The 26,617-nt window shown below is 39.0% G+C and overlaps 2 protein-coding genes across 4 annotated transcripts in view; both read right to left on the minus strand.

The window, feature by feature from the left end:
- Positions 1-2,349: 2,349 nt before the first annotated feature.
- Positions 2,350-3,915, minus strand: otulina (OTU deubiquitinase with linear linkage specificity a). The gene is made up of 3 exons (XM_017406456.3): positions 3,683-3,915; positions 3,465-3,586; positions 2,350-2,955 (listed from the first exon to the last, which is right to left on the minus strand). Exons 1-3 carry the CDS (start codon positions 3,905-3,907, stop codon positions 2,532-2,534), a joined length of 771 nt encoding a protein of 256 aa, XP_017261945.2. The 5' UTR covers positions 3,908-3,915; the 3' UTR covers positions 2,350-2,531.
- Positions 3,916-16,744: 12,829 nt separating this feature from the next.
- Positions 16,745-26,617, minus strand: part of pou6f2 (POU class 6 homeobox 2) — a 69,953-nt gene continuing 60,080 nt past the window's right edge. For all 3 annotated transcript variants that reach the window (XM_025003868.2, XM_025003870.2, XM_037973224.1), the window contains 3 exons: positions 25,744-25,897; positions 21,943-22,111; positions 16,745-17,759 (listed from right to left, as the gene is read on the minus strand). In XM_025003868.2, the coding sequence (XP_024859636.1) occupies positions 17,252-17,759; positions 21,943-22,111; positions 25,744-25,897 (831 nt within the window). In that variant the 3' untranslated portion in view covers positions 16,745-17,251. The remainder of the gene's footprint in view (positions 17,760-21,942; positions 22,112-25,743; positions 25,898-26,617) is intronic.

Consider the following 26,617-nt stretch of genomic DNA (forward strand, 5'->3'; position numbering starts at 1 on the left):
GGGGGGGAGGGAGGGAGGGGGACTGATGGCCGAAGATTTTCAGGAATCCATGATGAAGGACCTCAAGCTGCGGCTCAGGAAGTGATCATGGCGCTGAACGTCCGGAGACCTGGGGGCAGATAATTGGACGTCGGCGTGATACAACAAACAGGCATGACGCAATACAACAAACACAATGTACCGTGTGGCTCAAAATACAGTCACCACCTGAATTTGTCTACCTCCGGTCGGGGAAAGCACAGTGATGATTCACACGTCTCCGCTGGCAGCTGAACCCTGACTGAAGCAGCGAGTCGCTCCTCATTCCTTAAACAAACGCCACGTCGGAAGGCGTCAGGAAATATGCTGCTCTGTTTCGATCCTTCCAGTTGCTGGTCTGCGTCAAGAAGGCTGACGAAACTACTAAACCAGGACTGGAACTGTTCAGGGCGTCGTTAGGCAGAGAAACGACTGAGTTGTAGTCAAACCTCAGCCTATGTGATGGGAATGACTCTCAGCTACTGCCAAGTCAAACTGGAGCTCAATAATAGTCAAACTGGCTGAGCTATAGCCCTGTTTGTATTGACTAATAAAACCCTGAATGACTGTGATCCACGACTGCGTAAACATTCGGTTAAATTAAGCAAGTAATAGTGACAGCACTGCTGATATTAAAGATTAAAATTGAAAGCAAAAGTATGCAGAGAGCTAATAACAAACTGGGGTAAACAGCTGTGCAGCTGTAAGAAAACTAGTTATCAGTAAGGCTAACAAAATAAAACAGATAAAAGGCGATGAAGGTTGAACTCCAAAAGATAGAAAAGAAAATGTCATAAATCTGATGATAACAGGCTTAACCTGTTCCACAGTGATGTGGCCATTTCCTACTATTTAAACACACAAACCCGAGGGACTGAATATATGGGTTGTATGTTCAATTTTTTTGATTAATTGCGCATGTAGACAGGATTAATCAGCAAGCAGAGCCAACATTTTCACCTAAAACCACTGATAAGCACTTGGGTGAGCTTATAAGCAGACGTGGGGTGTATTAAAGATGGGCTAATGAGCAATAAAAGTCTTAAAATTAAAAATTAAACTGACCACAACAATATGAAGTTACAGACACCTTTACAGCTTTACATTTACCACATGTCATAGCAGGAGGACACTCACGACAAACAAATAAAGAGCATTTTCCACTCTGGTAAACGAGCAAAAACATAGGTTTATCTGATAAAAGCTACGCCCCGTCGATAACATGAACACAATAAATAGGAAGTAGCTGTACCGGTGGCGGCGGACTATTTCGTTTTATCTGTGGATGAAAACGGTGGAGATGAGAAACAAACTCACCCTGTTTTAGTTTGTCTGAAGTTCAACTCTCAGACCTTTCGAGCATGAAGCTTCTGGTCTCGGTTTCACTTTCGCGAGCTCGTCTTTTAGCCAGCTGCTAGCTACAGGGGGAGAGAAAAAAAACAAAACAAAAAAAACAACTTAAAATTTAAACATGAGTGACGTCCAATCCTTGAAACCGCCGCCGCCGCACCGGTTCCCACCCCTCTTCTTCGCCCCCGTTTCGCCCGAATCGCCGATAAAAAGCAGTCCGCAGAGGAAGCGGCTCTCCTTCTTCGCTGCGGCTCGCGCGGAACATCTGTTTCGCGAGGATCCCCCTAGCTTAGCTGGAGCAGCAGGTCACGGCTCGGTCCGAGCGCATGACGTCATACTCGTGTACGCCGACAGCTTTGAGGCGTTCGAGTACTCCTCGGAAACCTCACTACTAGGAAAAAAACAAAACATCTGATTTGTTTACGTTTTTACGGACACAAATCAACTATCTCAACCTTTTGTTTTCGAATCAGCGATAATGCAGATGTGAGAATTTCACTATATGTAGAAAAAAAAAGCTAGGACTAATTCCAAACGAGCTTTTAGCTAAAAAAAACAACAAAAAAACTGTCTCACTGTAGATATGAGTGGTTCTTGTGGGCATCTTGAGGAAATCTAAAAAGCTTTAAAAATAGTTAACAGCATGTTAAGCTTTAACTGTTACAAAGACATAAAAACAATGGTCATAAATGCATAATGGCTTATTAGAAAATTTTATGTACTTGAGAAATATAGTCGGGTTCACGTTTTTTAATACAGTAGAAATTTGATTTAGAACCACTGCTGAACATGAATTAAGATTTGATGCATCTCTCAGGTTATTCTCCTATTTCTTAAGAACATGACTTCCTGACACTGTTGATCCATTTATCATTTCAGTACCTTGCTATATTATTTGTTTGTCTCACGATCAATATCCTACCTTTTTTATAAGGATGTAAAACATTACGACACCGTGACTGATATCAAAAGACAAGATGATAGTAATGAAATTACAGATTTATTTTCAATTATATTTTAAATGTTCTTCTGAAGCTGTAAATACAAAATATTTTACAATATATACATCGAATATCTTCCTGTGTATAAACGTGACACTAAAACTTGTTGGTGCCACAATTCAAGCCCTGTTGACAATGATATTTGCGGCGATCGCCCAATCATTAGATGTTCCTCAGCTCCTGTATGTGAGCGATCAGCTCCTGTGGCAGTCCCAGCTCTGACACTATGTCCGTACAGCGCTGCAGCAGCAATTCTAGACCTCTGTGTGGGCCGGAGGAGCAGCCGCTGGACTCTGAGAGACTGTTTGGTGGCGGCCGAGGACCATCCACGTCCATTTTCTGTCCACTCCTGCAGCAGTCCGGCTCGTTGCAGCTCTCCCCACCGCAGCCTGGGTCTGCCCGCTCCACCTCCAGGTCCTCCATGCTCTCCGAGACGTCGCTCACGCTCAAAGGAGGGTTCTCCAAAGTCCGCTGGATGCCGTCCATGATTAGGTCTTCGTGCTGCGTTACCCGCTGCAGGAGGTCGGTCACCGAGGCTGGGACGGGCTCTTCTGGATGGTGGATATGGAACCAGCACCATACAGCGCTGAGAGAGGCAACAGCGTTACAGACAATAACACAGAGAACTGACTAGGACTGACAATTATTGTCAGGACAAAACAGAGTCAGGATGTTTCTGAACAAGAAAGAGGCTTTGACTCTACGCATCACTGTAACACACAAAACATATGAAGTAAACATCAATATGGACTCTATGGTAACAATAATTACCATGATTTATTTTACAGTAACTAAACCAAATAAACCTTAGCCAAACAACATCTGTTGTATTAACTTATTTTTTAGAGGGTGTTGTGTTTAAATACATGGAAACATATTGAAATAAGATACCATGACTGAGTCAAATCACAGAGGAATATATAAACTAGGCTTTCTGGTAGTTTAACTAAGCTGCTTTTTAAAAAGTAAACATAAGATGTGTTTATTAATGTGGTTTAAAGTGAAGTGAGGGATGTCACTAAGCTCTACAGTCCTTCCATGTGAACGTGGAGGTGAAACACAGGCCGTGACCTGTGTGCGGAGAAACCTTTTTACCTGATGATTCCTCTGAGTCGACCCACAGCCACAGTCTTTGCTGCTCCTTCTCTGAAGCCCAGGTTGAACCCCACCTGCAGAGAGGCCTCCTCCCCGGCGCCAACTCCGTCCACGTACCCGTCCTGTCCACCAAACCAGCAGAGCACTCATTGTTATTACAGCTGAGAGTTTAGTTAAAGCAGAACACATGATGGCCGGAGACTGAGGCTGAACTTTACCATGACGCGTTTCTTCATGTTGGACATCCACTCTTTGCTTTGTAAGTGAAGCTCATCCGCGTTCTCGTCGAACACATCTTCACCTCCGGACGGCACAGCTTTGACCCAAGACATCATGAGTTTATAATAATAATAAAAAAAATCAACCCTGAACGCGTCTGAACGTCCACAGATGTAGCGGCTAACTGCCTCAGCAGCAGCTTCTAAACAGGGACGTGACGTCATCAACCCGCGACGACTTGCTGGAGTCCTCCAGTTCTAAAACCGGATGTTGATAAATGATTTTTTAAAATGAAAAACTGGTTTATTTGTAACTTTACTGCACCAAGTAGAGTTAGTTTGAAATACTACCTTGAATTTTAATACATTAAAGCTAATTTTATGCACAAAGGTAACCAATTTAACTAATTCGACAATACTGTGAATTGATGAACTAATATCATGCACAGATTATTTTATAGGTGCCGTACCTAAAACGATCTCAATTCGCATAAACAAATAGGCTAATAAAAAAACAAACAAAAAAACAAATCATAGATAAAAGGAAAATCTAGACAATTTAATTTAACGGCTTAACATTTTTTGAACACACCTCAAATTAATTAATGAAACTGATTGAATTAGTTCATTTTTAAAAGGGTAATTAGAAAATATATAGGCCATAAACAGAAATACCCTGTTAGTTTGTATTTCTAAAACAAATTCCTGCAGAAGTCCAAAAGATAGATAGTCTTCTTGTATTTTTCAATAAACACTAAATCTCATTAGAAATGCCTTTTAAAGAAGGCTCTAAAAGTGACAAAATTAAATACTGAAACATCAACAACAACAACACCAAATAAACACTGCAAACAAAGACAGTCCATACTTTGTATTGTCAACTTTATTTAATTTATTTTTATGCATCCATTCTTACATTTCACTGACATGTTTCCAGAACAGCTGGTAACGTGTTCAACTCTTTATAAAGATATTTATCCTCTTTTTATAGAGTTTAAATATTCAATTCAAAGTATTTTATTTTAGGATGGAGTAATAGATAAAACCAGCAGGGGGCGCTGAAGCCTCACTTTAAAACTGGATGTGGCTCATGTGACCCTGCAGCACATCATCATCATCATCACCATCCTGCATGTATTTATTATTTAAATTTATTTCTCAGTTGTTGTTTTTTAATCCATATAATGACTGTGTTACTACTTTATATTAAAATGTGTGTTTCACTTTAATATAATGTATATATTTCTAATTCATATAAACTTTGTTTATCTAAACATTTTCCTATTAGACACATGATGCTTGCAAGAAAACTTAACATCACATTCGATAGTTTTATAGTTTTGAGAAGAGCATAAAAACAATACTTTATGATTTGTGTTTTGTTATGAACAAAACTTAAAAAACATGATTTTTAAACACTGTCACAAAGTCTAAAACAATACATTATATATTATGGAGATACAATAAAATATCAAATTATGTGACATGTGTGTGTGTTTATTAGGAATATATAAAGATAAAATCAAATATATATATTATTTTTTAAATAATGAGTGATGTAGATTAAAAACATCAAGTACAGTTTTTTTAAATGTGCACTGTAAAAATGTTTTATTATATACAATTGTGAGAAAAGTGTTTTAAAACAAATAAATGTTGTATATGTAGTGATGTCAGCAAAGCAATAAAAACAAATAAATGACAAATAAATTGAGGCCGTATGTTTCCAAAAGGAAATACATATATATAAAAAAGTGCTGTTAGAGCGTCAGAAATCACTGAAATACATAAACTGACAAATAAATGTTCATCTCTGCCTCCTCAAATCACTGTCCAGTGCATCTTTGCAGGTTTCTGTTTAAGTTTTTTCAAAACAGAAAATGTCATCTGTCACGACAAACGCATTATTCACTCATCAATAATGCATCTCGGCACCTTTTTTCTCACTGTTGAGTAGAAAGAGGCAAAAACAAAAAAACAACAACCTCTGTTTCATTTTTAGATTCTGGGGTTCTTTATGGAAAACACAGGAGAGAGTGGACACTCGGTAAATGCATTTCACCTTGGCGGAGTGCATTTGCGGCTGCTGGACAACAATGGCCCTGAGAATACTCGGAGGCCACGGTGGAGTTGTCTCTGTCCTGGAAAATGGAGTCGGCCCGAAAGGCCTGGTTCGCGGTCGCCACACCTCAAGTCCCCTCGCTTGAAGAGTCAAAACAAGCAGCCGGGGCAATCACCTGACACATTTCCATCCAATTTCCACTGCAGAATGTGTTCATTTTCAGGCTAATGGCATGTCATTTTGCAGGAGCCTTTGGTCAAGAATTAATCCTAGAATCAAAACAGATTTTCCGGGGAGCAATCTTCCATCAAGTATTGATTTTTTTACACTCACGGAGCCTGTACTCCCTAATTTAACCTGACAGCCAGCAGCACAATGGACTGGGAGCACCTTGGCGTCTCGCAGAGGGAGCTCTCCTCCTCCTCCTCCTGTCCATGAAGTGAAAGAGAGATCNGGAGGGGGGCAGAGGAAGAGAGGACTCCCAGATGTATAAAACAAAGAGCATTGCTTACAGAAAACAGAGAGATAAAGCTTCCGTCTCTCTCTGTTTTACCTCTAATTATGTTTTCAAGGATAGTGCAACTTGGGCAGGTAAGGCTGAGATAGAAGAGAGGAAGAGTGTTCTTGGCCCATCAGCTATCATTATGGGCCTGTTGACATCTCCCTGTCTTTGAGTGATTCTCATCTGTGATTTCCCCCCCGGCCATTTTCCGCAGATGTACGAAGAGGGGTTTCATCATGGCCCCATAAAAAGGGCCCAAAGTGTCCGCACAAGCCCCCGCTAATAAGAAAGCAAAAATGTGTCCGACCATGTCACTCCTCTCCCATTCACATCCGCTCTCTTAAAGCCTTCAGATATGCAATCATTCTCTTTTCTCCCCTCTCCCTCTCAGTATGTGCTGTAAGTATACTATACCCTATGTAGAGGTCAGTGGGATGAGAGGATGATGGAGGGCAGGGCCGGTTATTTTCCTGCAGCTCTTAAAGCCAGGATGACCCATGTGCAGGAGAGTTGCACTTTGCCAAAAGGTTTTTCAGCCACTGCTTACAAACCCACCTAACAGGAGGGAAACTATTTCACTTTTTATCTGCTGCTTTTAACTTCTAATCTTCCGTTGCAGACCAAATTTCCTGCAAAGTTCCTGTTGGGTGATTTTGAAAAGTAGCCATCGCATTTTTTTTGTCTGTTAGCAAAATATCCCATGAACTACTGGACAAATTTGAACAAATCTCTTAGAAAGTATTAATTGTATACACATCAACAACTGGTTAACTTTTGGAGTTAACTTGATTCAAGATGGCCACCACAGCCAACTGACCTTAAAAAACACAAAAATAGCTACAACTCGGTGAATTTTACAGATGTCGACCTAAAATTTAGCATGGTAGAGGCTGAAAATGAACCCCAACATATTCTGAGCATTAACAGATCACGCCAGGTCTTTGTTTTAAATAAAGCCATTAACTATTTGTTATCGGCACTGTTTATCTGTTAGCAAAATATCTCAAGAACTACTGGATGGATTTTAATGAAACTTTCACAAAAGAAGTATTGGATGTACGTCTACAGCTGAGTAGTGTTTGGAGGCAAACCAGTCCAAGATGGTTGCCACAGTTAATCAACATTAGCCAACACAAAAATGGCTTTAATTCAGTCAGTTTTGTAGATATTGAGCTAAAATTTGACGTGGTAGTAGCTGAGAGAGTTCTTCCAGGTAGTTATGTATTTTAAGACTTCGCCTTTTCCAATGAGAAATTTAGTCACAGTTTTCAGCTTTGATCCAGAAATTTGTTTTTGCGTTGGACCCCTTGAATACAAAAATACTCACCTGGCAAGAGTCGTAAACTGACACTTGCAAAATTAATTTATATTTAGAGACAAAGCTTTACAAAATGTTCCCTTTTTCTTCTTATTCCAGCAGCACAGCTAACCTAGAAATCAAAAGTTGAGTTTAAAATGTCTGGAAAAAGACTCTCCAAGCTGTTTAGTTTGTGTTTGCTTTAGCTTCATAACTCATTACTGAAAAGTTGTTTTTTTATTGATTTATTTTAAAGCTGGTCTTAGTTTAAGGGCATCGAGGGCCAAATGGTCAGAGTTCAAGGGTTGCTTCAGAGCCTCAGGTTGTATTTTTATCCTCTAAAATGCGCTCTGATTAATGAAACCCTCATGCTAAAAACATCTCTAACATAAGACTAAATGCATTTTCCTAACTTAGAACAGAACTGTCCAGGAGCTCATTTAAACTGGGAACACTGGAGCTCAGGCCAAACATTTCATGGAGCCTCAAGGTTCGTGGTGATTTAGGTGAACAGATTGTTGGTTGAGCGCAGGCCCGTGGTTGTCTCGTACGAGTGGCTGCACTTCAGAGCCAGCGTCAAGAAGCTGGATGGAAACTTTAAAATCCAGATTGTTTTCTTCATTGACTCTTTTATGAGACAGGTGCGCAGCGTCTCGTGTGTTTTGTTGTGAAGGGAGAGGAGGGAGGATTTCTGCACGGGTAACCAGAAAACAAGACATCACACCCTAAAGACGTGCCTGGAAAACCTGGGCTGCTGCAGAGTTAAATGGACTATGGTCCGATGCAATCAGCCGCTCAAGTCAGACAGGTGTCTCGGTAAAGACCCAGGCTATTAACTCCTCTACCTGCGAATACATCACAGTGTGTCATTGCTAATAACGCTGGAAAAAAAAAAGAAAAGGCATAAAACACAGAAACAACAGTGAAAAGCAAAGGGGATCATATGCATGGCCGACCTGGATTGCATGTGAGGATTGGTAATTGCACCCCCAGAGGCATCCGGGTGTGCAGAGCAGCAAAGTGGGGGACGCCTGAGCAGCTCGGGCTCCGCAGACGGAGCTGCAGCATCTCAAGCCTGAGGAGGAAGTGAAAACAAGAAGGCGGAGGAGCGGCGGGTGAGGGATGTACAGACAGTTCATTTACCCAGAACATCAAGCCACCGCGCATTGTCTGAAAGATAAGGGAAGTGAATGCTTCATGCCTGATGGAAAACAAAGGCAGCAATTTAAAACCATCTGCATCCAACACATGCACTCTCCTCCTCCACCCCCCTCCGTTCCTGTGTCCTGACTGATATTGAAACATAATCCATTTGGAGCGCCGACGTGTCATTATATTTCTACTCGGCCTCCTTCCCCATCCCTCTCAGGACAATTTCAGGTGGCTGCAGGTTGAAACAGAAATGTTTTATTTCTACAAGTCAGGCGTTCGGGGTCTTCGAGGAAAACACGGGGAGGTAGAGGGGCACGAAAAAGTGGAGTTTAAATCGGTTTTAAAGTGAGCTCAGCTGCTCCAGGTTCAGAAGGAATAAAAACAAAACAAAAATAAAAAAAAAGAACAATCACAAAGATCCAGAGATCAAAACTTGTCTTTACTGCTTTTCGGCAAACATCACAAAAGCTTTTTTTCTTTTTTTCCAACCCTCAAACTACTGTAGCTCTTATATCTCTGATTACTAACAAAGAAAATGTAGGGTTTCCAAGAAACTGCTTTAAGTTTGGAGTTTTAACTAAACTTCCTGTGTACAAGCCTCCTGTCTGTCCTTCTGAGTCTGAACTTCTTAAAAACGCTGTGTTTACACTTCTCATATTGTTGGTTAATGTGTCCCTACATCAGGACATAGGAAGCTAAACGTGTGGCCGGATGTTTTTTTTACCTACAAAAACAGCCGAAGTGACTGGAAACAGGTCAACAATGGAGACGTTCGTGGAGGAGCCACATGGGAGCAAGAAGCCTGACAGTTTTGATGTACTGGTGCGTATTTACGCTCAGATCTGTTGACCAAAATATGCAGCTAAAAGTGCTTTGTTTACATTGAGTGTGGACCTGCATTTCAGAATTGTATACTAATATATCTGGAAAACTACTGGAGTAAACTCTTTCAAACTGCACTATTTGATGGATTTCAGAAGAACCGTTTAATGTTTGAGTTCCCAGTTTGCAATGAGTATTTTTACACTTCCAGGTAATCAGAATTTACTGGAAGTGTCCAATCAGCTCAGCAGCTTGGATAATGTATTTAAAATATGTTGCCTAATGGAAATGTGGTGATAATAGTATTTTTAAATCATCTTGTTGTTTTCACGTTTACAAGCAGTGAGTGTTTTAACCTATAGATGATGTTGTGATTTTATGACAGTTATAGTGTTTGTCCCGTTCTTTAAGATCAGGATTAGAACAATGCAGAATAAAACATGCATGGTGGTAATCAGTACTTTATTTGTTTCAGTTTATCTGTTCTTCCTGAGCTGTAAAATAAATTAAAACTCCTTATTTTGTAAATTAACACACAGAAACTGTCTGACCTCTGAACAGGACTGTTTCTTCTTGTTTTTATCTTCCTGTAATCTAGCTTTAGAGTTTTTAGAAAGACAATCCAGGCACTATAATGAAGGACAAACAAGCATGAAGGACTGTAACAAGCCCAAACAAAGACTTCATAACGTGCAAAATCCTAAAAATCAAATCAAGGACGAAAACTAATGAACTAGAAAACAGACTGAAAATAAATAAAAAAAATCAACACAAAAGCCGAGATAAACTTAACAAAAACCAGAAACCTGAAGCATCTTTTATGATTTATTCAACCAACTTTATTCAACAAGAACAGAGGAGAGAACGCCCAGAGCACGGACAGGCTTTACTTTGTTCAGAAAACTTGAACAAATCTGTCGTTTTAATGTCAGCAACACATTCAGCTGTTTGCATGTGCAGAACGTGATGTGCAAAAAGACAGAAAAAAACACATGAACTTAACATGTTTTCACATTTGATCAAATGAGGCGTTAAAAATGGTCCAAAATCACATAAAAAAACAAGCAAACGTGCTCTGTGTGTCATGTTAATTTAACATGTTTCACATGTCAACTTCTTATAGATTTCATTTGTTTGGTCAGGATTTACTGCATGTGTTTTTCTGATGGGTGTTGTTGGAATTAATGTGTCTTTATTGTTGTTGTAAAGCAGATATTTTTTAAGTATATCAAGTTTTTTTTTTTTTAACTTGTTAGATTTCTGCTCCAGAGTAATTCGACCGTTTAACATCAGTTTTCAGCTTTGTGTGAACTCTGAATGTGGTCAGTTTCAGGATAATATCACTTAAATCTAACAATAAAACCTTAGTTTGTTTCATTTTTAGGAAATATTTTTAAACTACAGTTCACAGTAATGTTTCTTACTGTGGCGTTTGAACATTTGGAAGCACAAAGTTCTCGAATTTAACCCAAAACTTGTCACTGCAAAAATGAAGTTATTCATTTTGTCCTAATATTTTTTCTTATGTACATACTTGAAAACAAAAATGTGACTTGTATTTGTTATTTAACTTTTCATTTTTGTTCTTATTGTGATCATAACATTTTTATTGTAGCTGTTTGATTACCTCTATTCAATCTCTTTTGGCTTTTTTTTTTTTCTCCAGCTTTTGAACTTTTGTTTCCATCTGTGTCATTTTAGTTTCATGTTTTATGATTTGCTACGGCCATAAAAGAGAGGAAAAACAAACTTTGTATTCATTTTTTCATTTAACTGTCTGAAAGGTGATCATACATTCCACGAGGGATCAATAAGTGCCGTTCGTTCGCCGCAGATCTTGATCATTTTAGAGTCTGAAATACTTTGTTAATTTGAGGAAATTCTTTGCAGAAATTCAATTCCTTTGATCAATTAATACAAAAATATTTCAGGTGTTTAAGATGTCTTGTCATAGTTAAAGCTCGGCGCATTTGGACAAGTATGAAAAGCATCCAAAAAAAATACAAATAAACAGGATTAAACTTTTACTTATTTATTTTTCATTCAGCACACCTCTCGTTAGGCCAAGATGAAACTTTAAATTCTGCACAAATCGGAAAACTTTGCAGCAGCACGACTCATTCCGAGCGGATTTTCGAACGTTTTCGCTCCGTCAGACCTGCGTGAAAGTAAAACTTTTTATCAGCCTCGGAACACAAACAGATGTGGGTCAGGAGCTGCATCTGCACAATTACACCGTTAATGGGTAAAAACAATGAAAATGGTGCGGCGAGAAAACAAAAGAATATCAAATAACTCTGCTGGAGCCACGTACGCCTCAGCCGTCGACTCCGAAATACATCCGGCGTTTTGAAATGAAGGGGAGGGGGAAGCAGGGAGAGCTGAAAGGGAAGACGAAGAAACATCTTCAACATCAGTTTTCAGTCTAATGTTAATAATTTATGTTCTCTGTGCTTTTTATTATTGTTATTTATTTATTTACTATTTTCTTTTTCAGCAGCCTGCCCGTTTTTCAAAGGCATCACGGACAGGGAAGCCGTATCAAACTTTTGAGTTTAGTTTCAAAAGGCTTTCTCCTTGTTTATTTATACGCATCTTCTTCTGTACACTTGTCTTGTTGTTATTTGGTGAAGCCAACGCATGAAGCTTTGATGAGAAGCAAAAGCCCGACATGCATTCTTTTCTAATGACCCCATGAAATCTGAATAAATGGCTTTAAAAAAAAAAAAAAAAAAAAAGAAAAAAAAAACAAAACAACAACAAATAAATAAAATCGCGTTGTCTCGTTAAAGGACTTCAAATGGCTGCACGAGCGATCGGTCGGACTGCGCAGCTGAAAAATCGGATTTAATGAACTTGAGCGTCGCCTCAAAGGAAAACAAAAACAACTGATGCTGCTGAAAGCTGGTCCTGTGGTTTGAGATGTAATAAAATTCAGCAGATTTACGGTCACATGATTAAGGCAAATAATGTCTTTGTCTGGGTCTGTTAGCGAAATATCTCATGAACCACTGGCTAAATTTCAATGAAACTCTCAGAAAGTTACAACTGGATGCCCATCTACCACCGACTCACCTTTGGAGTCAACCAAATTCTATTAATCAACCATAGAAAACACAAAAAATGGTTCTAACGCAGTTGGTTTGACAAACACTGAGCTGAACTTTGGTGTGGTAGTAGCTGAGAGTCATTCAGCGTACGTGCTCAGAGCACTGATAGATCAGATGCAAAGCAGCAACGCTGCTGGACGTCCTGCGTGAGGCCTTTAACCACGGACCACCCGGCTGTGGGACAGAGGATCTGGGAGACAATCTGGGACGTGTTATCCATGCTAAAAGGAAGTACAGAGAATATAACACTGTCAGGAGGGGTGGGACTATGGCGGCGAACCCAGACTCAACTTAAAAAGGAAACTAGTTTATTAACTAAAACAAACAGATAAACAAAAGAGCTGACGTGGCAGCAAAAAACAACTAATACGAAGACCAAACAAAGGAACTGGGCATGGCAGGGTAGGGCAAGGAGCAGAACAAGAAAACACGACAACAACAACAATGATCCAGCGGGGTGGTGGAGAAAATGACCAGGTTATATGCACAGGGGATAATATGGGAAGTGGGCACAGGTGAGTGATTACAATGACATACAGGTGGAGATGGGCGTGGCAGATAATCAAGGGCAAAAGAGTGACTGGGGAGGAGTGAATAGTGACAGCACACATGAACACAGAAAAAAACAGAAAACCAGAAACAAACAGAAGCTTACACAAATACCAATAACCATGACAAACACCGTGTCTCTTTTAACCTAAACGTGTCTGAATGCAACTTTCAGGCCCCCTCCACCATCCTGACTGCAGACCTGTACCAGAAGTGGAATGACTGTAATTGAGCTGTAATTTCTCCTCTTTGCGATACAATCTGCACAGTTTGCGGCACTCCTGTTCGTTTATTTCCTGTCCCCAGGGGAAGCAGGAAGGACAGCTCCAAGTTAAGGTGCATTTGATCCATGTTTACAGTGTTTCTCCTGCACTTAAAAACGTTACGCCTGTCACACCGAGAGCCATCCTCTCAGGCCTGGTCACCCGCATCTACGGGTAAACAATCGAAAACAAGCTGGCTAATTTCAGTTTGACCTAACTTAACTAAAGCAGTGGAATAAATGCTCAGTGTTGAACACTTTACTTATTTTTAAAAACACCAATAATAGCTAACTTACAGTCGCTGGGATTATCTGCTTTTTGTCGCCGCTCATAAGCTTCTGATTATATCAGGAGAATTAGTTCAGAAGATAAAAATAAAGTGGAGCTTTATTTAATGACGGCAACTGTTTTGAGCAGGGGCGACTCTAAAGAAGGTTTTCACAAGGGCTGGCCCGGTGGGGGCCACTGTTAATCCTGGGGTGCCACACCAAAACCAAAAACCAAAAACAGAATTTATAAAGTTTTTTTAATGTGTTGTTGTCATGCAGTATATAGGCTATTTGAAAAATACTGCAGTATGAGAGTTACTGAATTTGTTTTTTTTTTACCTTTGCAGTTAATATGACTACCTGAGAACAGCAGTCATTGTTTCTCTAACCTCATATTTATCATTGGAACCAGCATAATGTTTGCAGGCCGAAGCTTTAAACCAAAATCTTGCAACGTCCGTTAGCGCTCAGCGTTCGTGCCGGGGATCGGTCTATATAAATATAATAAAAACAAAAGTTTTCGTTGTTTTTGTATGAATTAGCAGAAAATTCATTTTTTGGCTCAGAAAAAGTAATTCCACTGAAAACCCAGTCCATATTTCATGTCAAACAATTGTTTATTACTAATTATGGTACAAATCAATGACAGACTTGAAGCGATTCATTTTTGTCTTTCTTTCCTCTTTTTTTTTTTTTTTTTAAGAAATACACAAAGTGCTGCTTAACCAACCAAACAGATATTGCTCTATAGATTAGGTACAGTTTTTTAGTCTGATAAAAAGGAAAAAAAAAGGAAACGAATAAATAAAAACACACCTCTGCAGGTTCCTCAGCTTTGGTTTCTGGTTCTTTGACTATTAACAAAACTTCAAATCAATTTTTCTGTGTTGGTAAAATTTCACAAAATGCTTTTATTTTTCTTTTTAGGTGACAGACAAACCGATTGAGTTAAGAGCAACACTACTGTGATTTTTTTTTTTCCTTTTTCTTTTTGTCTTCTACGCATGTCAACAGGCTGTGAGAACTCAAGAGTGGAACTTTACAGGACACAGAAATAATCCGACAATAATAAGAAGAAAACAGACGTGTCGCCTCGACACGACAGCGTGGCGTGAAGGAACCTAAAGGAAACCCAAACCTTCCCCCGACGTCAGGAGTGAACATCGACGCGGAGCAGAGTCACGCTCCTCCGACCTGCAGCTGCTTGCAGAACATCTGTGTGAACAGTACTGAGGTAAACCTTGGATGAACTACCGTTTATTTCAATTCCTTTCCGCTCGCGTTATTAAAGATTGTCAACAACTTGAATCTCTGTCTCTGTACAATGTGCATAACTATAGAGCTTTGGTCCAGCATTAAAAAGTTGAGCGAAGGCAAAACTCCTTTCTGTGTCTTCTTTAAATACTTTTTGGTTTTGGTTACAGCTTCATTGTTGAGCCTCAGAACTGATCCACTCGCTGGTTTCTTAGATCGCTGCAGATTCGTAGTCCTGCTTGACCAAAAAAAAAAAACAAAAACCCCTGTGCCTGAAATGGTTTGTTACCCACAATGACAATAAAATAAAAAAATAAAAAAAAAACAGGTAAAAATCTGTCGGCGGAAATGAAGGGTTTAGCTAAAATTCACCGTGATGTGTGGCTGGCTTTTTTAAAAAACGCCGACACCTGAAGCATTCCCGATGTGTTTTCCTAACATTTACAGTGCAGCTGAAGGATTTCCAGGCGGGCGGCGGGAGGGAGAAGAACACATGAGCATACAGGGCGGGAAGAGAAAAGTCGAGATAACCAATGTGACATGGAAAGATATGCATCAAGTCGACACTTGATTCTGAATAAATCGCATCAAATTTCACCTCACTTCAAATTAAGTTCACTCATTGTGACATGTGACACTTATTCTCAACATTCACCTCTTTTTCTCTCCTGTGAGGGGTCTGTGAGAGGAAAACATTCACAGTGACGGACTGAGACTGAAAAAAGTGACGTTCCTCACAAGAAAATGTCGAGCAAAAGTAAAACTTTAGCGCACACGAAGGAGGAGCGAATCGCTTGAGCTATCAGAGGATTTAAAGATTTCCAGAACTCCTTATTCAAATGAAAGTATTTATAAAAAGAAAAAAATACAAACCCTTGAGGGTAACCGTTTAAATTAGAACATCTTGAAGGAAAGAAAGCAGTTCTCGGAGCTGAAATAAAAACTTAATGCAACATATGTGACCTTCACTTGGCTGAAAGGAGTGCAGGATATAAGGGAAAGAAAACTTCTTTGAAAAGAACACACCTTGCGTGAGATATTCAGGTTATAAAAACAGCTGAATTGGAATCAGCTCTGTGGTTCGGTCGAAAAAACGATTCACTATCAGTCAATTTTAGTGTCCAATTTAAAGGCTTAAAGTGTTAATTATCCAGTCTTGTTGTACACATTTTGGGCCGATAAATAAATCTTTCTTCATGTGGTTTGAGCTGAAGCAGGCAGAGACAAAAAGACATTACACGTGTGCTTGTGATGAAAAATAAAAGTTACAGAGTGCGCCGATGAAGCTGTTTGACATATTTTTCTTTTCTTTTTTTTTTCTTTCCTCAACACATTGTAAAACATTTTTAAAAAACGGGGCAGAAAGTTGTGTGATTAAAGCAATAATAATATTATTTTTAAAAAAAAGGATAAAATCTCCCCCCCAGTCCTTGAGCTGAAGTTTTTGTGTGTTCTTTGGCTATCAGGCTTTGGCAACAGAATGACACAGTAGCTCGAAGCAAAGCTGCGGTGGACTTCGACACGTTTTCACCGCGTGGAAAAGTCCTCGTTTTTTTTCCTTCCTTCCTTCCTCTGATCTGTAACAATCTCATGAAGTTATCAATAAATACCTGTAAAAGTTGTACAAAGTTACACCGTGATTGAAAATATTTATAGATGAAACACAACAAGAAAATGCAATTGTTTAACAGCGAAGGTTCTTTTTTTTTTCCCCAAAACGTTTATCAGTGTGATTCGACTGTTTTTTTTTCTTTCCTTTTTTAAATATTTACATTCAAACAATAAAAAAAAAAAAAAAGCAATAGAGAGAAATTTAAAATGTATACTCACACTCACACATATAGCTTAGATTTTGCCAGTACAAATGTAAAAATTTAGAGCACATTTACATTACAAAATTATTCTTAGATGCAACAGACTTTGGTAAATAGTGTTTCGATTTGGTATGTTCTCTTTACTAAATCCCTCCTGGTGGGAACCAAAATTAAGGGAGACGGTCTGGTTTGAAAGTCCAGAATCTAAAACTCTTTAAAACAGCACACCGTATGTTTGTACATAATTCTCACATATTAATCTCTTTTTCGTGTTTTTGGTTTCGCCAAGGTCATTTACAGAATCACACTGACAACACATAGCTTCTGTTTGCAAACTGTCCGTCCAGACGACTTGGAAACATGTTTCAGTTTCAGGAGAAGTCCATCCACCGTTGTTGGTTTTAATGGCTGCCACTTTTCCACTCCACTGTTTTTCTTTTCATTTTTTTTTTCTCTTTTATATACGAGAGCCCGCTCATTTTGGGAGCTCCTCTAGAGAATCAGTGAGAGGGTCCATTGGTGCAGCCATGCCGAGGTCGGGCTGTTTCAAGCGCTTTATTGTGTTTTTCAAAGCTTGCCTCTTGTTGCAGAACCACACGCGCACCACCTCCCTGTCATAGTTCAGTTTCTCAGCGATTTCCGTCATTTCCTGTCCGGAGGGGTGCGTGTTCTTCTCAAAGTGGCTGTTGAGGATCTCGAGCGCCTGCGGCGTGAAAGAGGTCCTCCGCTTGCGCTTTTTCGAAGGCTCGCTGCCGATAAACTCAGTCAGGTTCTGCATGCCGGATCGGTGGCGGGCTTCAGCCTCGGCCATCCAGCGCTCCAGAACGGGCTTAATCTTCTGGGCGCTTTTAGGGGTGATGTCCAACTTCTCAAACCTGGCAGGATATAAAAGGCCAGGGTTCAGTTTGCCTGTCAGACTGCTACCTATAGTGTTCTCTTGGGCTTCCTGTGGTAGGAAAAAGTGGCTTCTCAGGATGGTGTGTCTGGGGAGAATTGAGAAAAAAGAATCTTACTCAGGTGCCCTGCCAGAACAAGGGATAAGCTGCCTGCCTTTTAGTCTCCTCAACCAGAATGCCACCGGGACTGAGACTACCATCCAGGTGCTCGTCTGAGTCCCGCACCTGGAAACACATCAGCTGCAGCGGCTGGAAGTGACACTTAAAACCTCTGAGTTAACTGTCTGGCCGAGGCTGCGGTTCTCTGTCCCAAATTGGCAGTGGTGGAGCAAGGAGATTTAGCCAGTAGCTAGAAATCAGGTGCAGCTAAACCACAAGACATGCAAAAATAAATCTAACTAAAAGTTTTAAAAGTTGTTCTTAAGAGGTTCTATAGAATTAAATAAAATAAAAACATTTCAGGAATTACCCCAAATATTTCATTTCTGACAAACCAGATGATAAGAAACAAAATATCTGCCACTGCATGCAGTTAAAAACAAAAACAGCCTACATTTTTAAATAAAATGTACATTAATACATTTACTTTGTTCCAACACCCGCTCACGTTATACTTTATAAATATATAGAACCAGATTTCACATAAGCTTGAGTTTTGTAAAGTCACATTAACAGAAAAGCAGCTCGGAGACTGCCAGGTGCTTTTTGTTTGACACGAAGGCTTTTAGAAACGACTCAAATGTTTCTCATTGTGATTCTAAAACTGTGCTTTTATGAAGTATCGTGACTCATTATGGGAGAAAAATAAAAGTGTATTATATAACAATTTTGTTCCGAAGCTTAGAAGCAACAGATAAAATGTTACTCTGAACGTGTTAGCTCAAAAATATATATTTTTTCAGTTTTTAAATATGGAAACCAACAAAAATAATCACGTTTTCTTTGTAATTATGGATAATGTTTACAGAAACATGTCTACAGATGTTTGATAGGAGTATTTTAGAATTATTAATTTATATTTTATAGTTTTAGCTGCATACAGGTTAGTTACTAATAGATGGATTTTGTGTTTTTTTTCAGAGGAAGACCTGAGCAGCAGATAAAGGTGGAGTGATGTTTTTATGATTCGGTTTCTGAGCATTTTGTCCTCTGACAGTAAACATGTGGGATGATGTGATAAATGTCTTGATTCAAACCACAGAAAGATTACTTGGAAATGATGTGAGAAATCCAAGACTTTTAATACAACAAAACTAATTATCTCCTCGTGAAATTTTATTTGTCTCATAGAATATATTAGGAATGTTCTAACCTATGACTGAATAATGTTTGATAACAACAGAACATTCTTACAGATAGATATGTATTAAACTATATTAAATAATGAATGAAAGAAAAGATGCTTTAAGTATTTTTTTATAGAAAGATGCCAAAAAGCCACAACAAAGCTCTAGTTTCTGTAGAACAAACAAGCAAAAAAAACCCCCCAAAAAGTCTTATTTTAATGGTGTGGTGAGCTGAGGGTGAGATGCCCATGCATGCATGAAGTTCCTCTGTTTCTGGTGGATTCCTCCTTGTCGACAGGCAGTATTATTTATAACCCCATCCTCCTCCTAAACACCGGAAAGAGGAGGGCTCCATACTGAGGGAATACATTAGTAAATATGAAACGTCACTAGAGACAGGACATTTCATGGATCAACAGGAACCGCAGATACTAAAATGAGTTGAGAGCGACTCGGCTGGGGCACACACTCCCTCCTCTAGTGCATCGGGACGAGGGTGGAAAACTCTCTGGGTGTTTCTAAAAGTGCCCTAGGAGTTTGACTTAAATACGCTGCTGTGCTTTTGGCCTCCGTTAGAAACTGCCCGAAGATTTTACAGCTACGGACTACAGAGGCTGCACGTTACCTGAAAACATAAAAAAAAACATCATCTCAGCCTGCATCTGGCATAAAAATTACCTTCAAATTCAGCTTGTCTTATTAATAATAGTGTTTTTTTGTGTTGTTGGTTATTTATTTACAGCATGATCAGTTAATATCCTGATCAGTGGACAATTATCTGTTTGTAAATGATTTTTATCACTTATCAAAACCAAACAAATATAAGCAGAGACTCAAAACATTCTTGTAATTTTTCACCTCTATGTAGATAAATTGTTCTGTAGTTATAGATGATCTCTTCTCGCTAAAATAAAAGAAGCGTCCTCATTTATCTGACCCGTTTTAGTCTGCAGATATTAATTTGCTGGCATGCTATGAGCTCAACAGCTTGTACGACAAAATACTAAAACAAACACTTCTTGTGTCGTTTCTCCTGTTACTAATAAAACCCTCTGGCTGTACGTGTGCAGCAGGAGTCGCCACTAAACGTATACACTCTGCAGCTTGTTTTGTGCCTGCTCTAAATGTGAAAATAAAAGGTTTGGTCATTGTAAAATAGTAAAAAGGGTGTAAGCAGAAACAAGTTACGCATTAAGGTAAATAAATACAACAAAAATCTGAACAGAAAAAAAATTCTTAGGTTTAAATTTTGATAGTCTTCAGTCGTTAAATGTTATTTTATGACTGTGCTGTAGATTTTTCTCCTTTCAGTCACAACTTGAACATTTTGCTGATCTATTTGATGAAAGGTTTGATTAAAAAGCCTTTCCAGCATTTCGAACACTACTCATACCAGGGTGTCAGTAATTTAACAGATGTAATTTATTGTTCAAATTCACTTATGGCTGCTGATGAATTCTTCCAAGGTTTGTGTTTTTAATGAACAGCTATTTACTCCAGATTTATTTGTATTTATTTAATCCTTTAAAAAACGAGTGCCTGTGTAGCTTCTTTTCATAAATAGCGAGTTAAGAGTTTGTGAAAGGAGGCTGAATCCTCATGAGTTGGAAACAAAAGTTAAGGTGAGTGTTTTCTTCTTTAAGCAAGATATTAAAGAACTTGTCTTCAATTTGTAATAGATTCCTCTTCTGTAATTATTATTTTAAATAATGTTAATAAACCAAATTTCGTCCAAAAGGCAAAGCTTCCCCTGGTCTGAACAAACTCTTGTGCGATGCGTGTGCCTGTTTAGATAAACTAATAAAGAGCCTGGAAACATGGTGAGCAATGAAAGCAGACAAGATGGAAGCATCTGTCAGTGTCTGTTCAGTGTCTGAGTTCAGAGCCCGGAGCCCCAGAGCTGCAGTGACGTCCTCAAACTTCATGTCTGTGTTGATGTTAACTAAACTAAAGCATGTGAAGTCCGCCCCGCTACTTAAAACATCAGGATGTCATGTCCAATGTCATACAAACAACAACAAAAAAAAACTTCTCTTAACAGCACTAGTAGCAGCAGCCAACGGAGTGTTTATTTTTTGAAGCTAATGGATTTTAATGTATGTTATAAATATTTGAATTATGTCTGGTGGTAAATTTTTCATGTGCGATTTTTCAACTTTAAACATTCGCCCGGGCCTCATAAGAACCGGCGCTCCTGTGCTGTTTTATCGGCCGTTTGATGTTGACGTGATGAAACTTTTAAGGTGCGTGACAGCGCCGTGTCACCTAAACAGAACAGGTTATCTGCGAAGCAAATGGGTTTTAAAGGCAACATTAGAGAGAACATGGCAATCAGATGGAAACGCTGAGGCAAAACAGCCTGCAAATATTTAAACTGAAAAACTCGACTCCTGTTTGCCAGCTTGAAGCATTATCCAGGACGGCAAAGAGCGCTGCTCCTCTTTTTAGTTCTCCTAAAAAAATAACATCCTGACACCATGTGGCCCAATTATTCTCTTCATGCCAAATGTTAGTGAGGTGGAAAAACAGCACGAATGAAACACAGATTTTATGATTTGTCTCATGAATATATAATGTCCCATTTATGGCTAAACGGTATTCACAGAAGCAGTAAAATATGACAATCTTATTAACAGATCGTTGCCGTCAAGCTCTCTCGTGTTCAGGCAGAGGGAGCAGCGATGCGCCTTAGTAATTATTAAATGCTTTAAGTGCTTCTGGTAATACTTGTGTATGTATTTTGCATAAGTAACACCGGGCTGTCAGTGGCTGAGAGGAAAAGGAGAGGAGGAAGGGTAGGTAAAGTCAAGTCATTCAATTATGTATTTAATATCTTAATAATGTCTGTTAGAACATGGATTGAAGAGATTAGAGCACCTGACAGCTCACCGAGGCTGCACAGCTACATCTGCGTTTCTTTGACAGAATCAGGACATCAGCGTCACTAATTTCCCGTCAGTTTCTCCTCTTTTGTTTGGCCTTACCTGCAGATGGCAGACTGGCTGTACGCCGGCCCCTCGGCGGCGCTGAGCGCCTGCCCCACCTGAGTCTGTGTCAGGCCCAGGGACAGCCGGCGGATCTTGAATGCTTTGGCGAACTCACGAATCTCCTCCAGGTTGACCCCGTCCACCTCGCTGGGGGCGGTCTGCGGGTCTGAGAATACAGCACAGGCACGTCTCATTTTATTAGCCCTCTGCTCCCCCGCCGCTTATCTTATTTTTTCAGAGTAAAAGAGGCAAACAAGCAGCCATTTGTGATCATGATCGCCTCTCCACAGCTTTTAAAAACAGTCCTGCTCTGGGTCAAAACATGTTATTTCTCGTTGATGTAAACTACCCGCATCTGAGAGGTGTTTTGAAGAATAAACTCCTCTGAGGTGTGAATACAAGCTTTCATGCCTTTGACTTTAAAGTGTAAATTATCTACCTTACAGTATAGAAAAACATATAGACGAAAACACATGACCCACTTTTTATTCAGCAGATAAAACCTGCAGAGTTTTAGTTTCTGGATGAATACACATATATTTTAAAGCTAGCTTTCTTAGATAAACATTAAAAAATGCATAAAGACTTTCTAAAATCTATATGACCCGAACTTATGACAAGTGAAGCCTTCAAAGCAGCGCCGTTCCTCACAAACAACACGGAAAAGAGCTTTCACACAAAGAAAGGCTGCATTTGAATCTCCGCAGATCTGAAAAACTTGACTGAAGCATTTTAAATAATTTTGCTGCTAATAAAAAGCGATTTCACATTGTACATCAATGTCAGGTGCCCCGGCATCCTGCTTACTAAAGCAAAGTTTGTGCCTCTGAATTATTCATCCTGGTCATTATCAATGAATTATTAAAGGAATCCTCCAAGCGTATTTAAGGAAAAATCTATGAGGCTGCCATCTCGTTGTGCCTCATAAGTGACGTGCAGCATATGCGATGTGCTCCAGACGTGTGAACACTGGGAAGATGAGGGGCTGCAGACTCGGAGCACTCACGGCTTCGGGTCCCATCATCTCCACAGTGATGAGCATTTCTTCATCATTCCCAGTGGAGGCTATTTACTTAGTAGATTGAAAGACTAATGGAAGCTGTTCTCGACTGGTTCTGCTTCTGGAGCCATAATATTCGTTAGATATTGGGTCAGGACTCCAACACCGCTTTAATTTGAACCCAGCTCGAGGAATGAATACTGGAATGAACCGAAAAGTCCATAAAATATTTTTAAAGACGATTTAAAAAAAATAAAATACACAATAGAGACTTTTTTGCAAGGATTATAAAATGGCTTTGCAAAATAAAATATACTGAATACAGAAAAACAATACCAGGTCAATATTTTTTGTCAAAAAAAAAAAGAAAAATAAAGTAAAGTTATTCCCATAATTGAGATGTTAAATTTGTAAAATCACGTGCGAGAACTGAACTAAGCAACATGCTGTCATGTTCATGTCCCTGTTTGTCTTTTAATTACTTCAGAATTTGTGACCTCTTGCAGTTTTCATAGTTTGAAAGCTTAAAAACGATGAATTTAAACTGAGTCTGTGAACAAATTTAAACAACTTTACATGTTCTAAAACACACTGTTTAAAATGCCAGTTACACCTCATTGTAACTTAATATTTAACTTAATATTAGACCCATAAACCTCAGTGTTTATCATCTTTTTATACCTATTTAATTTGTTTCTGATGGAGCTTCAACAACAGGAGGATCAGTGTAGCCAGTCAGTGTTGAATGAAACAGATTGGATCCTGATCACAATGTGTGAAATGATTTCGTAAATTAATATTTATTAGAGAACAAAGAATTTATGTGAATGTCTCGTTGTAAATTGTTTTTGAGTAAAACACTTCTTTTTTTAAAGATGCTGGGAAAACAAGCAAACATTTCTAACTGACTCATCCTGGATAAATAAGAGCAAAAAAAAAAAAAAAAATCAAAAACAACTTCAGCGTCCTCTCTGTGACTCTTTCTCCATCTGATTATAAACGGACGCTCTCAGTGTTAAATCTGTTTCTGGCACTTTGTTTGCATCCAGTGGACGCGACAGCATTTCATTTTCTCCACGTCTGACTGCCAGGGGATTTTACTTTGCCAATGTTTGCTGTAAATGATATTGAGAGGAAGTGATACGGCTCATACTCAGCATAAAACATTAATTCTATTTAATGCAAACGCACTCGAATTTCGTGCAGACTCAAAAACGGTTTACAAGATACTGTTCAAGCCACCAGTAAACATAAACTAAACACAATGTCTACAACAAGTTGATCAATGGCGACTTGTCTTTTATTAAATTCAGTGGAACTATGGTTGCCTTAGAAATGAGTTTACATAGAGTTTAGAAGAATTGAGTCTGACAAATGAAATTTATCTGAATAAAACCGAGTTTTTAAAGGCAGTAGCTGCGTGCTGACAGGCTGTGATTTATAAGACCCTGCCAAAGGCCAACGCACTGCGAGAATGAAACTTATGTTCATCAGACGCAGCGTACGCCACTTTGGATTGTTTAATAACGCAAAGAAACGACAATCAAGGGGAAAAAATAAAACAGCCAGTCAGAAGCTGTCCATACAGTGTTCTGCCAGTGATTTTATGGGTTCTTTTTTCCAGAAACAGCCTTTGGTTTAACCATGAAGATGTGGTTTCTCCTTAGTTAAGATTTAAATATATATAACTGTTCGATACCTGTTGCCGTCTTTGTAAAACAATGATAAAACATTGTTAAAGCTCTGAGCAGTAAGGTCAAAGTTCAGCTCTAACAGCTTTCTAAAGGTACAGTGATTTTGTCTCATAAATATATGTATATATTTTAAATGGCTATGAGTCAGATTAAATGAAAAGATAAGACAAGGTAAAAACACGCTAAATGGGACTGTCCAAAACCCAACTGCGTTTACGTAATATTATAAACAACTTATTCAACATTAATTATTACGGTTCTTCTATATTTTACAAGTGTTGTGAAGTTGTGCCAGAAATACACAAACTGAAAAAAAATGATAAAAGAACAACTTCTGAACTTTAAAGGTCCAGTACATAACAACTACTGCCATCTAGTGGTCGCATTGCAAAATTAAAAAAAGTCAAACATCATCCATCCACAGTCTAATTCCTTCTGTATGAAAAGGTTTAACTCCACAGAAACCAAACAATATTCTGTTTTCATGTTTTATTTATTTATTTTTAATGTATACTAAATTCAATACTTAATTTCTTGTTTCATTGTTTACTTATTCATTTGTATTTGTTTAATTTGCACCATTACACCAAAATAATTTCCTAGCCTGCTAACTTGTTTACTGGCAATGGTAATAAAGTGATTCTGATTCAATGTTCTCATTTAAACGAACACACTGATTCAACCAATGTTTTTACTGGTAAGTGTGATAATCTTCATTTTTCTTACTGTCAACAAATCTTTTGAAAGGAGAACAATGGACTGATCCTGCGAACATGTATTGCTTGTGCAGCTAAAACCAGATTTCTTGTTCCTCTGTGACACAGAGCTCCATTGTGATCCAGCAACTAATAAAAACACAACAAACTACACTGTCACACCGGCTGACATGTTCCTCCACAGTGATGAACACAAACACTATAGTTTATTTATTTTTTTGGTCATTCTCACATACAAATTTTAAGAGCTGGGACTCTTTGCTACAATTACAAGAACATATTAAAGAAATGTTTTGTTTCCGTCGTACTGTAGTAAACTGCGTGCATCAAAACTATTTCTGTCTTTCTGGATCTTTCTCTGCTTTTGTGAGCTGTGTCGGACACTTACTGCTAACCAGCTGCCCTACGCTGAGAGCTGAGGAAGATGAGGAGGTGGAGGAGGAGGAAGAAGCCTGGTGGAGAGGACTCTGTCTGTGGGGCATGTGAAGCAGGTTGGCTTGAGACGACACGGGGCCCGTCTGACCCTGCTGAGCCTGAGGCAGCTGGACACACACACACACACACACACACACACACAGATGATGCACTGACAGCTCGTAGAACAGAAAAATATCCATTATTCCTGCTGCATATCATCATGATAATAATCATTTACAATAATAATGTCATTATGGCGACTAGGATACAATATCAGATCTAATCAACCAATCAACAGCTGCTAAATTGACCACTTAGAGGCTGAATATAATGAGAGGCACCCTGAACCTGGTGATGATGAAATTACTGCCTGCAGTATTTAGACTGACAGAGCCGAATGTAGTGCTGCCAGGTTACAGTGGTAGTTTGCTGTTGCAGTGAGAGTTTAAAGGAAAGTGCATGCTGGTTCAGCTTAGGTACTCCACTGTCTGTGTGAGTTTTATAATTGCTTCTCTGCAGAAATCAACTCTGTTCAAAAGAAGAAAAAAAAAAGACGTGACAATTAGGGTCTTCATTCTTATCAGGCTTGTGGGGATGCCAGTAATGGCAGTCTGAATGTAAAAAAAGCAACAAAAAACATTTGGACACAGCAGTGTCCAAACATAATTCATGATCTGCCAGCTATGTGCACTGATGGCTAAAAACACTATGTATTTTCATGTTTTATGCACATTTGGATTGCTTTTACAAGATCAAGACGTCTTTGCTTTTAAAGCAAAAAGCTGTCTGTGCCATAAACTGGGCTGGCTTCTTTTCTCCTTTTTTTGCTATTAATTATTTTTTCT

Source organism: Kryptolebias marmoratus, linkage group LG21 (genome assembly GCF_001649575.2).
Source record: "Kryptolebias marmoratus isolate JLee-2015 linkage group LG21, ASM164957v2, whole genome shotgun sequence".
Taxonomy (NCBI): Eukaryota; Metazoa; Chordata; class Actinopteri; order Cyprinodontiformes; family Rivulidae; genus Kryptolebias; species Kryptolebias marmoratus.

Excerpts from the sequence above, each read along its gene's own strand:
- otulina (XM_017406456.3), bottom strand. The coding sequence starts at position 3,907 with ATGACGTCACGTCCCTGTTTAGAAGCTGCTGCTGAGGCAGTTAGCCGC. Across the intron at positions 3,587-3,682 it reads ACATGAAGAAACGCGTCATG|GACGGGTACGTGGACGGAGT; the intron begins GTAAAGTTCAGC and ends TTTGGTGGACAG. Across the intron at positions 2,956-3,464 it reads CGACTCAGAGGAATCATCAG|CGCTGTATGGTGCTGGTTCC; the intron begins GTAAAAAGGTTT and ends TGCCTCTCTCAG.